This window comes from Phyllobates terribilis, unplaced genomic scaffold, assembly GCF_046119375.1.
Source record: "Phyllobates terribilis strain yellow unplaced genomic scaffold, ASM4611937v1 Scaffold_11__3_contigs__length_659146591, whole genome shotgun sequence".
Lineage (NCBI taxonomy): Eukaryota > Metazoa > Chordata > Amphibia > Anura > Dendrobatidae > Phyllobates > Phyllobates terribilis.
Window position 1 is genome coordinate 594,349,714 of NW_027362771.1, and position 13,946 is coordinate 594,363,659.

Sequence of the window (13,946 nt, forward strand, 5' to 3'; positions counted from 1 at the left end):
GCTGCCATGAGGCCAGCGGGAAGAGCGGGGAATGCGGGAGCGGAGCCACGGTGGTGAGTAGATCGGCGTCTCTGTCGGGCAGGAGGCTGAGACGCCGACGCTACAGTTTCTCAAAGTGATCTAAACAATAATGGCTATGTGTAAATGGATTTTAACCATTATCCCCCTGCCCTCGCCCACTATATGTACAGTTTCTTCGGTGATTTATTGCTTTCTCTGCCTATCTCTAAGGTTAATCGGTGAACTGTGATGTTCTCTCACTATCCAGATTCAGAATAAAATGGCTGCTGCATTCCCTGCCTCTGCTTTTATACAGGCTATGATAGTCCCACGATTGACTGTGCTATATCATGTGATGAGATAGCTACAAGATAACCTGTCTTGTTGCAGATAAGGTTTTGTGACCCTTGTCTGGCTGATGGAATTTTATATGTAAAAAGACGGCTGCCATTTTAAGCCATTCACGCAAATCAAATTGCAAATTCAGCGAATACTTAAAAATGTGACACAAATTCAATTTGATGATTTCTAGTTGCCATCAATTTTCCCATAGCCATGCATGATAAGATCACTTTGACATTAATTTAGCTGTGTGTGAGTTAAAGAGCTTGAAAGGGGTTGGACACAGTCCTAGGAGACCTCAGAGTGTTACATACATATTTTCATTGCAATTAAACCCTTTGAAGGACATTTGATTTACTGCAAATCAAATTTACTGCCAAAATACTGCAAAGCTGATGAATTCACATTTCAAATGCATCACTCGCCTCTAATGTTGGCTCTTCAATTTCATCTTTGCTGCCATATTGATTAAAAATTGTTTTATGATATTAAGAAAAAAAATCTAATAATTTTTCATCAGCCCACTAAAAAACGTTTTGTAAACATGTGACATAATTTATGTTAATGAAGCCGTACTCCTATGTATGCTTCAGTTTATTCTCTACTCTATGAACCACCACACCTTCTTCTATAGTCTTGACTTTCATACATGGAAATTGAGACCAAGTTTGTTGCTAGTTAATGATTTGCTCAATATGATGTTTTGAGAGATCTCCAGTAGCTTCTTATTCACGAAGATTCTCTAATTATCCTTTTTATTAGCCTTGAATAATTAATGTTCTCTGTGACGCATACATCTCTGTATTTTGCGATAAACTTTCTTTTACAGCTTTACAGAAGTTTATTATCCCACTTGGCCGTTGGGTGTTAGTATCAAAGATCAATTGGATATAAAGAGGTGCTCTTGGCAGATTTACACATTTCTCTTTGGACGTGTTGGATGTGAGTTTGGCATCGGAGAAAGCGCTAGATGATATGAGAGAGCGATGAAGATAGAAGGGAAATCAGTTCTTTTTATTGTACTTGGTGTTAGTCTTCTGGTGGCGGGTGAGTGATGAATATCAGTTTTATTTTAACTTTTCCTTTTTTTCACTTTAGCACTGGTGTATTAATAATAGTTAATAATAATATATAATTATATTGTGAGAAGAGATGATTCTACCTGGCAGTGGTTTAAAGTATATTTACTGACAATACCCATAAATGACCATAGAAGGTCAGCAACTGATCTTGTGAAGGATCAACTTCTCATGATATATTATAGACTAGGGTGCTCCACATATCCAGTCCCTTCATTGACGATGAATTCTCAGTAAGAGAAATACTGTACAAAACCATCTTGTAACCATGATAACTCTTTATGGCTAACCAAAATCATCACTTTTGAAACTTCTTAGGTCTCTTTTTAGAGCACAGTTACTTTGAGAGTGACGAGACTTTGTTGCTGATGGGCTTCCAAAGTACCAAACTTTTCTCTTTTGACACCATGGTGGAGGATCACACTTTACTTTGAGAGCGACGAGACTTTTTGCTGATGGGCTTCCAAAGTACCAAACTTTTTTCTTTTGACACCATGGTGGAGGATCACACTTTACTTTGAGAGTGACGAGACTTTTTGCTGATGGGTGTTCAAAGTACCAAACTTTTCTCTTTTGACACCATGGTGGAGGATCACACTTTACTTTGAGAGCGACGAGACATTTGCTGATGGGTGTTCAAAGTACTAAACTTTTCCCTTTTGACATCATGTTGGGGTGCCTCACATTTCGCGTATCATCATTGGTGTTGGAAATCAAATTTTCATTTATGAATGTAGAAGAAAGTCCACTGGCTGAAAAAAAAGCTGAATAACTTCCATTGACTGTATTTCTTCTGAAACCCACCATAATTCCACACTTTACGAACATTTGTGAAATTGATGCGTTCTGAGTTTGTTTGCAGAGGTTTATTTAAATAGGGGTGAGAATTTATTATTATTCCTTGCGTGTAGGTTTTAGTGTAGAGTTAATACCATTACCATCTTTATCATCTTCTATAGCTTTAGTGCCTCTATGGTAATCTGTAAAATTGCATGTACAGTATCAATAGATGATAAATGAGCCATAAAAAAAAAAAAGACGGATGTATTTTACAACCCTCTTTCCACGGAGGAAACAAATGATTTTCTGAAAAAGAAAAAAAAAAACTCCTTTACAAAACTAGTGGCTTTTGACGAGCATGATTCAGTCTAGTGAAAGCGATCTTCAGATGAGGGGCAATAAATGTGTTCACAACCTTCCTTCATTTACGAGTAAAACAGTTCTGGAATCTAGGAAAATGCGGGAACCCATTGTAGCTCAGGTTCTCTTATAATCCAAAGCTTCTATATCTCGTTGGACCTTTCTAGGTTTATTTAGGTTTTAGACAGATTATATTCATAAACGCTCATTTCGTCATTGGGATCCAACAGCTTCATTAAGTTAACCAATGGTACAAACTGAAGGTCCCTTTCTCAAAGCTGCTGTTGGTCACAGAGTTTCATCACGGTGCTCACTAGAGAGAAAATTAAGGGGCAACCCATGTAATATATGGCCACTCTAAATCCTCAGGTGTGAGAATTGCTCTGGACAATGAGGGTCTCAGACAGGACGTCCTAATAATTATGGTCTTCACTCTATACCTTTTGCTTCCTTCCTTGACTATCCAGAGCTCTAAAATTCCTTTACATACTATCTCTACTTCCATTGTTCAATCACTTTTAACATTGATGGTGGACCTCCACAGTTCATAAAATCATAGAATGGTAGAGTTGGAAGGGACCTCCTGGGTCATCTGATCCAACCCCCTGCTCAATGCAGGATTCACTAAACCATCTCAGTCAGATGTCTATCCAGCCTTGGTGGTGGATCTCCACAGATTTTGGCCCCAAAAGAGTTGCTTTGTCTATTACGTTGTTAATTACACACATATAGGCACAGATTGTCAAGATTCGGCAATTCCTTAAAGAATACTTACCTTTTTTTTTTTTTTTCTGTGTTATCCCCCTTTACACATTGTGCCTATTGGTAAGGGTTCGAATACTGAGACCCCCACAGTTTGAAAAAAAAAAAAAAAACACTCAGCTCTACAGACTCAATAGAAAGTCAAAACAAAGTCCGAAGAACAATATTGAGCCTTGGGCACAAGGACATTAATTGGTGGAGTCCAGATACAGTACAAAGTAAATCCAGCAGACTATGGATACAATGGGTATTTTATTGTTAAAAAGTAGCTTCAAATGTAAAAAAACACAACAATCAGGCATAAAGTTAGGCCATGCAACGCGTTTCAATGTTGGAGTGGCGTCTTCATTAGGCAACCTCTAACTTTATGACTGTTTGTTGTTTTTTATGCTTTTAAGTTACTTTGAACAATAAAATGCCCATGGTATCTACATTCTGCTGGATCTACTTCATTTTCTATCTGGACTTCACCAACCAAGGCTCAGCTATTTTTCTCTGGACTTCATGTTAACTATTTGCATGGATTCCCAAACATCACAAGCACTCTAGAGTGCCTGCTGCAGCTGGTGGTTCTTTGTGTACTTGGACCTTTACCATACGAGGACCCCCAATATTGTGACCATAGAACAACCTCCAAAGGTGACCGACTCTGTTATTTATTGGTAGTAGCTTGGGTTGGCAGTGAGGATCAGATTTATTCAAACAAAAACTATAAAAAATGCGTTTCGCAGGTGGATCAACTCCTTCAGGAGATAAAACATAGGAAGTTACACATAGGCAGAGGTACTACACTTTTACATGTACGTGTCCATCACATACACAATTTATTATAGGGAACTTTGCAAAATTGTAATTTAGAAACTCTCTTCTCCCAAAAGGTAAAATAATGTAATTTTTTTTGCCTGTAACGTACTTATGTAGAAGTGTAATTTTTTTTCTTTGGGGGTGGGGTGGCTCTACTTAAGGAGATGAGTTGGGTACTGAATCTGTTTGGTAATGCCCCATGGGGAAAAATGCAATCTATATCTCTCTTGGAAGGATTTAGGTCCACCAAGTCAATGATCCAACCATTGAATAATATCAATGGTCAGAGCTTCTTATTGATTTTCTGAGTCGCCATGTTTCAATCATTTTTTCCAATATAGCATTCGCAGAACCAGTCAATTGCAAAAGTTATCTCAAGGGCATGTCTTTCAGCCAACCAAACCCTGCCCTTGTGCAATATGGCATCTAACACACCTAATACAGCGATTAGAAAGGCTCATTAAATTTAGCAGTACCCTTTGGCAAGTAACAAGTGTTATTTGTTCCATGATCTCACACAGTTTGCACAACCCTAAGGCTTGGACCTGACTTTCAAACATCATTTTCCTGTAATAATATCTCAAAATTGCTTTTGTAAAGGAAATCCAGCCAAGAATTACCTTCTGATGTGTCATAGCTACAGAATGTTCTTTCTTATCTTTGTTCTTGGCTCAACATATCAAAGGATGTGTCACATGAGAGAACAAGCTTTCAGGAAAAAAAAAAGATTAGGTAATACTCTGTCATGAGATGTTTCTGCTATATATGTCTATGTTGCCACCCAGTGGTTATGATACCAAATGGCAAGCTGTCAAAGGTTTTGCTAGCATGTTGCAACATTGCATTGAGGTTTTTTTTTAATTAGAGCACAAAATTTTTCGCACATTTCACATAAATCTTAATAATGTTGCACAAATACTGATGAGTGCACAGAATTTTTTTTTTCAATGTGGTGGTGTTATAGATATATACTTCCATTATTCGCACATATACAAGTAGAAGCAAATAAAATAGAGACAATAGAGCGCTCTTAATATAAAGTATTTAATGTCACCATATTATATTGACTGTATAAATAATGCTGAAATAGAAATGATACTGATACACTATAAAAATAAAAAAGAATGCTTTCTTATAGGAAATAGAAAAAATACTGTGATATTCTAAAAATAAATAATGTTATACTATGTTATACTGTAAAAATAAAAAATGTTGCCACGCAAGAAAAACAGAAAAAGATGCTGAAATATTGTAAAAATAAATAATGCTGCTATATAATGCATAGAGATTAAACTGTTGTAATTTACAAATTAAAAATACTGTCCTACAGTACATAGAAACAATGGTGTTAAATTATAAAAATAAATACTACTGCCATACAGTCAACATAAATAATGATGTTACATTATCAAAATAAGGTAAATAATGCCGCTAAACTATCCACAGAAATAATGCTATTATATAAAAAAAAAATAATGTCATAAAGTACATAGAAATGATACTGCTGTACTATACCAATGAAAAATGCTGTTCTACAGCATATAGAAATAATGTTGTATTATGAAAATAAACGATGCTCCTATACTATAAAAATGAAAAATGCTGCAATAGTATAAAATAAGTAATGATTCTTTACTTTAACATAAATAATACTGCTATATCATAAAATAATTGATGTACAGTAGCTATACACACATCCATGTGAAAACATTCAAACTAACTTTTTTTAATAAACATCAGTACAAGCAGAGCTCCCCTATACAGCGAGTGAAATAGGTATTGAACATGTCACCAATTTTCTAAGCAAATCTATTTCTAAAGATGCTATTGACAGGAAATTCTCACCAGATGTCGGTAACAACCCATCCAATCCACGCAGGTAAAGAAATCACCATAGATGCCCATAAATTAAGTTCAAAAGCCAATGTTGGTGATGAAGCTTCAAGACACCTCCTATATGGAGAAATAAGTCGCAGGCATTGCTCAGGTGTGATTTTGGCCCATTCTTCTACACAAATACTCTTCACATCCTGAAGGTCCCATGGGCTCAGTCTATGAACTCTGAGCTTTAGTTCTTTCTATACATTTTCTATTGGATTCAGGTTCCTGTGATCGGCTCGGCCATTCTAGCAGCTTTATTTTATTTTTCTGAAACCAGTTGAGAGTTCCTTGGCTGTGTGTTTGGGATCATTGTCTTGCTGAAATGTCCACCCTCATTTCATCTTCATCATCTTGGTAGATGGCAGCAATTTTTTTTCAAGAACGTCTCGGTACATTTGTCCATTCATTCTTCCTTTAATCACAAGAAGTTTGCTAGTGCCGTATGCTGAAAAACAGCCCCACACCATGATGATCTCACCTTCACACTTCACTGTTGGTATGGTGATTTTGGTGTGATATGCAGTGCCTTTTGGCCTCCAAACATGGTGTGCATTATGCCATCCAAAGAGTTCAATTTTGGTCTCGTCTGACCAGACTACATTCTCCCAGTATTTCACAGGCTTGTCTAAATGTTGTTGAGCAAACTTTAAACGTGCTTTAACATGCTTTTTGTTCTCCAATGGAGTATTGCGTGATGAGCGTGCATACAGGCCATGGAGGTTGAGTACATTACTTATTGTTTTCTTTGAAACAATTGTACCTGCTGACTGCAAGTCTTTCTGTAGCTCTCCATAGGTGGTCCTTTGCTCTTGGACAACTCTTCTGATGATTCTTTTCACTCCTCTGTCTGAAATTTTGCGGGGAGCACCTGGTCGTGGACGGATTATGTGTAAATGATGTTCTTTCCATCTCCAGATTTTGACCCCAACAGTGCTCACTGGAATCTTCAGTAGTTTAGAAATTCTTTTGTAACCAATACCATCAGTATGTTTAGCAACAATAAGGTTAGAAAGGTCTTGAGACAGCTCACTGGTTTTACCCATCATGAGATGTTCCTCGTGTGGCCCCTTGGTAATGAGACATATTTTTATAGGCCATCAGATGAACCAGCTGATATTATTTTTCACTAAATGGCAGGATTGCTTTATAATTACTGATAGATCCCAGCCGGTGTCAGGACTTTCCATGGCTTTTTGCACCTCTCTTTCTGCACGCGTACAATATTTAGCAGTATGTAAGTATAGAGTCTATGTAATATTGAAAACAAATACTTTATTTGTCTTAAATATTATTTTAACATTTTCTGTTTTCACATGTAGAAAAGTAATAATAAAAATAAATATTTCACATTTTAAGACAATATATATTTTTTATTTTATTAGTGGCTGAATGGAGTCACCATGGATGGTTAGGTCAAGATCCAGAGAAATCAGATTTTACTAAACAAGTCAAGAGTAAAGGAGAAGAGCATAAAATATATTTGGAGAATACAGATCAAAATGAACAAAATATACAAGAAGATGAACAGGAATTGGAAAAGGAATACATCTTAGTGAGTAAAGATATAATTAATGAAAGAATAGGCAACCAAGTACCACATGAAGAAAAGTATTCTATTATAATTCCAAGCAAAAAAAAGACATTGCTCACCAAAGTGAATAATGAAGAACAAAAAAAGATAGATTCATATAAAAATTCCCTCTCTGATTCCTTTCATGTATTTGGAATGTCAAAAATATTTGAGGGGTCTGGAGATGTAGAGACATCACCCACACCTGAAGGATCTGGAGACACTGAAACATCTCCAACTGATGTGCCTGAAATATCTACAACACTCGAGGGGTCTGGAGACATAGAAACATCACCCACACCTGAAGGATCTGAAGACACTGAAACAGCTCCAACTAATGTACCAGAAATATCCACAACACTTGCAGAGAATGGGGACACTGAAGTGACATACACATCTGTAACTAAAATAATCACAACTTTAAGTATTGTAACTGAAATATCCACAACAATCGAGGGGTCTGGAGACATAGAAACATCACCCACACCTGAAGGATCTGAAGACACTGAAACAACTCCAACTGATATGCCTGAAATATCCACAACACTTGAGGGGCCTGGGGACATAGAAACATCTTCCACACCCAAAGTACCTGGGGACACTGAAACAACTCCAACTGATGTGCCTGAAATATCCACAACACTCGAGGTATCTGGAGACATAGAAACATCACCCACACCCAAAGGATCTGAAGACACTGAAACACCTCCAACTGATGTGCCTGAAATATCCACAACACTTGAGGGGACTGGGAACATAGAAACATCACCCACACCCGAAGGATCTGAAGACACTGAAACAACTCCAACTGATGTGCCTGAAATATCCACAACACTTGAGGGGCCTGGGGACATTGAAACATCTTCCACACCCAAAATACCTGGGGACACTGAAACAACTCCAACTGATGTGCCTGAAATATCCACAACACTTGAGGGGCCTGGGGACATAGAAACATCTTCCACACCCAAAGTACCTGGGGACACTGAAACACCTCCAACTTATGTGCCTGAAATATCCACAACACTTGAGGGATCTGGAGACATAGAAACATCACCCACACCCGAAGGATCTGAAGACACTGAAACACCTCCAACTGATGTGCCTGAAATATCCACAACACTTGAGGGGACTGGGAACATAGAAACATCACCCACACCCGAAGGATCTGAAGACACTGAAACAACTCCAACTGATGTGCCTGAAATATCCACAACACTTGAGGGGCCTGGGGACATAGAAACATCTTCCACACCCAAAGTACCTGGGGACACTGAAACACCTCCAACTGATGTGCCTGAAATATCCACAACACGCGAGGGGTCTGGAGACATAGAAACATCACCCACACCCGAAGGATCTGAAGACACTGAAACGCCTCCAACTGATGTGCCTGAAATATCCACAACACTTGAGGGGACTGGGAACGTAGAACCATCACCCACACCCGAAGGATCTGAAGACACTGAAACAACTCCAACTGATGTGCCTGAAATATCCACAACACTTGAGGGGCCTGGGGACATAGAAACATCTTCCACACCCAAAGTACCTGGGGACACTGAAACACCTCCAACTGATGTGCCTGAAATATCCACAACACTCGAGGGGCCTGGGGACCTAGAAACATCTTCCACACCCAAAGTACCTGGGGACACTGAAACACCTCCAACTGATGTGCCTGAAATATCCACAACACTCGAGGGGCCTGGGGACATAGAAACATCTTCCACACCCAAAGTACCTGGGGACACTGAAACACCTCCAACTGATGTGCCTGAAATATCCACAACACTTGAGGGGACTGGGAACATAGAAACATCACCCACACCCGAAGGATCTGAAGACACTGAAACAACTCCAACTGATGTGCCTGAAATATCCACAACACTTGAGGGGCCTGGGGACATTGAAACATCTTCCACACCCAAAGTACCTGGGGACACTGAAACAACTCCAACTGATGTGCCTGAAATATCCACAACACTTGAGGGGCCTGGGGACATAGAAACATCTTCCACACCCAAAGTACCTGGGGACACTGAAACACCTCCAACTTATGTGCCTGAAATATCCACAACACTTGAGGGATCTGGAGACATAGAAACATCACCCACACCCGAAGGATCTGAAGACACTGAAACACCTCCAACTGATGTGCCTGAAATATCCACAACACTTGAGGGGACTGGGAACATAGAAACATCACCCACACCCGAAGGATCTGAAGACACTGAAACAACTCCAACTGATGTGCCTGAAATATCCACAACACTTGAAGGGCCTGGGGACATAGAAACATCTTCCACACCCAAAGTACCTGGGGACACTGAAACACCTCCAACTGATGTGCCTGAAATATCCGCAACACGCGAGGGGTCTGGAGACATAGAAACATCACCCACACCCGAAGGATCTGAAGACACTGAAACACCTCCAACTGATGTGCCTGAAATATCCACAACACTTGAGGGGACTGGGAACGTAGAAACATCACCCACACCCGAAGGATCTGAAGACACTGAAACAACTCCAACTGATGTGCCTGAAATATCCACAACACTTGAGGGGCCTGGGGACATAGAAACATCTTCCACACCCAAAGTACCTGGGGACACTGAAACACCTCCAACTGATGTGCCTGAAATATCCACAACACTCGAGGGGCCTGGGGACCTAGAAACATCTTCCACACCCAAAGTACCTGGGGACACTGAAACACCTCCAACTGATGTGCCTGAAATATCCACAACACTCGAGGGGCCTGGGGACATAGAAACATCTTCCACACCCAAAGTACCTGGGGACACTGAAACACCTCCAACTGATGTGCCTGAAATATCCACAACACTTGAGGGGACTGGGAACATAGAAACATCACCCACACCCGAAGGATCTGAAGACACTGAAACAACTCCAACTAATATACCAGAAATATCCACAACACTTGAGGGACCTGGGGACATAGAAACATCTTCCACACCCAAAGTACCAGGGGACACTGAACCAACACCCACTGCTTCCCCTGAAATATTCACAACACCTAAAGGTTCTGGAGATGATGATACATATCAAACTTCTGTACCTGATATTTCCACAACACCTGAGAGTACTAGAAATATTGAAACAACAGTATCATCAGTTACTGAAATTTTCACAACACCAGAAGATTCTGAAAGTGTAGAAACAACAGCTACAGGGCTGCCAGGAACATACACAACGCCTGAAAATTCTGTAGATGGCACTAAAATAACACAAACTACAATATCAGAAAGTTCTGGAGATATTGAGACAACACCAACATCTGTAACTGACATACTAACTACACCTGTAGACATAGAGACAAGGTTCCCATCAACTAATATTATACACACAACCGTATTGATTACTAAAACGTCACCTGAAGGTTCTGGAGTCACTGACACAAGAGTATCTGGAGACATTGAAACAACACCATTGCCAGCAACTGATATCTCTACAACACATGATTTCCACACCACACATGTCAATCCTCCAGAACCTGGGTCCACGCCACATACCAACACTGGACCTGTTACTACAGGGGTCTCTGAAGAGTCTAAATCAACTCAACAAATAGTCACAACACCAGCAATAAGTGTCTCTTCAACAGGAGCAGTTACAATAAGTCTCACTTCTGTAGTGACCAATGACGTTGGCAAGACCGAAGGCTCAACTTATGCTTCTACGGGAAAAAAATCTACAGCTTTGTTTACGACTTTTGGAAAAAGTTCTACTGCTCAATTAACTTCTTCAGTAACAAAAATAACCACAAACTTCCAGACACCTGGTGACTTATCAACACCATATATCACAATATCTAAAGAATCATTGATGACAACAAGAGGTTCTGAAGAAACTTTACGTACCACAGTGTCTCTGTCTACAGAACCTCCAAGCTCAACAATTCTTGAGTCTTTGAAACCCTCAACCTCAGGTCCACTCACCACCATTTCTCCCACGACTGCAGACATAACTACAACCAGAATTCCAACTACAACCAAAATTACAGCAAACCCAAATGTACCTACAATACGTAAGTAAAAAATTTTTTTCTATTTTTTTTTAAGACAGGACATTATTGTTAGAATGTTAATAGTGTTTGTCTCATGAAGACAACATCTATACATATTCCCTCACAAGGCATGTAGATGACATAGAGTGGGACCCCTGCTCATTAAAATGGCATAATAACCAAGAGTGACTAGGTCCCCCTTGTATTACTTGCTCTGTAATTCCAGTATATGCCTGGTGTGTAATATCAGTTCCCCAAGAGATATAAATTGATCTCAGTGGTTTGTTCATCCAACTGTGATTGGCAGATGTTATTCAATGTAAAAATGGGTCCGTCTGCCAACACTACAGAGTAAAAAACACAGACCTATTCAGATTTGAACCCTGGTCTCCATTATTTAGCACATGTAGACCACAGCACATCTTGTGGTCGTATGCAGTATTGCAATAAAAATTTGTAAACATCATTAACCAAGTGATAGCCAATAAACACAATAATAAGCAAGTGACAGCAATCTGCTATGTTATCCATTACATACATTGTGTCATCTATTTGACTTCAATGTATGGCAACTGGTGACAACAGCAGATCACAATTGCAAATCTTCTAAATCTTTGGTTCCTTGTGTATGTCAGGAAACTCAATGCTATCATTAATTGATGAGACTAACAAACAAAATACATGCTTATCTGTGACCGTGAAAATACTATTTTACCCAATGGCTAATGCGCATGGGTAGAGTAGCTCAGTGTTATATTAGAGTCTGGGACCAAAGGGCGGCCCTGACCTCTGGCGGCCCTGGCCTTTGGCGGCTGTGTCAATATCTGATTCCAACAACAATGTATATATATATATATATACATATATATATGTTCACAAATAAATATTCATGAATGCATTATAACCTTATATCCCTTTTCTACAGAGCCATGTCACAATGGAGGCTTTTACGATGGAATAAAGTGCATATGTCTTGACAATTTTTATGGACCCTTTTGTGAACACATCATAGACAGAGTTGGAATCGGTAAGAAATTAATCTTAGACTACATATAGCGTATGTGATTTTGGAAATGTACATGATGGGTAAAGGAGGTGGGATTCAATAAAGAGGGTGGGATTGGTCTTCCCTGATGCCTATTGCTTTCAGCGATAATTAGAGATTCTTCTACTCTGAAAGTAGTAGCAGAGCACAGGGGATTTTTTTTATATATCTTCACTTTGTACCAATATTCATGCCATCATTCTCTCTACACAGGACCAAGTGTCACCACGACTATAAATGTGTTGCTACGGTTCATTCACTTGATTTTTAATAATAATTTAATAGACGATAAATCCGATGAGTATAAAAAGTTTGACACAGATTTCAAAAACGATGTAAGTATTTAGATATTTTTCATGGATTCTGCATATTCTGTAACCTACCCTTATTGAGGGGTCTTATAACTGAATACCACTAGTATACTGTATATATCTGCTCACCTGATTCTCTATGCCTTTGTGGGTTGTTAAAGAGATTGTCCCTTTTCAGAAAATCCCAGGCACAGTTTGTTATAATTGCTTAAATTGTATTACAGGCTAGACACAGCGAAGCAACATGTCTCCTAATAAATAAAACCCAATACAGGCATCCATTATACATCTCACATCTCATATTTCCAGATATGTCGATGCAGGATGTGAGATCATCAATGTTTTTTTTAAAAAAAAGATGAGTTTATGATACTCTGACAGGAGATGTCAAAGTTATATTTCTTAATACCTAGCTACCCGGTGTATGTCAAAGAAATGCTGGCTGCTAGCATTTAGCAAAATTAGATTACTTATTCCAATTTAATAAAAGGTAAGGCTAGACCCATCTGTACAACTATTGGTCTGTTGTGACTGTGACCTGATCCTAGTTTTGTACTTGTGGCCTTTAACTAGGTCATACAATTGAGAAATATGCAACTCAGCCATCATCCATGAATAAGCCTCCAAAATGTCAGAAGTTCTGTTAGGATCCCTCGATACCCAGAGAAATAATTATTTAGGACACCCCTTTACCCAGATACCGGTTATAGCTATTCTCAGAGGTGGGACCCAATATGATGGGAAGGGCTTGAAAATAGCCAATATCAATAAGTTCCACTACGGAAAGAACAATGAGCCGGGGAAGCAAAGTAAAAAAGGGCATAGGTTATTTACTGAGATAAGGCAGAGCCAAAATGTACAATGGTAGGAGAGGCAAGGACTAGTCAAATAAGTAGTCAGGTAATGAAGGTCAGCATAGTCGGAATTCACTGGGGCTCACTGGAGATCAAAGTGTAACCTTGCTCCCTTTATTTTCACC

The 13,946-nt window shown here is 39.1% G+C and overlaps 1 protein-coding gene across 1 annotated transcript in view; it reads left to right on the top strand.

Moving 5' to 3' along the window:
* Nucleotides 1–1,201: 1,201 nt before the first annotated feature.
* The window catches only part of LOC141167070 (uncharacterized), a 28,092-nt gene continuing 15,347 nt past the window's right edge, over nt 1,202–13,946 (top strand). The window contains exons 1-4 of the mRNA XM_073654411.1: nt 1,202–1,389; nt 7,391–11,632; nt 12,537–12,638; nt 12,870–12,991. Of these exons, the coding sequence (XP_073510512.1) occupies nt 1,329–1,389; nt 7,391–11,632; nt 12,537–12,638; nt 12,870–12,991 (4,527 nt within the window). The 5' untranslated portion in view covers nt 1,202–1,328. The remainder of the gene's footprint in view (nt 1,390–7,390; nt 11,633–12,536; nt 12,639–12,869; nt 12,992–13,946) is intronic.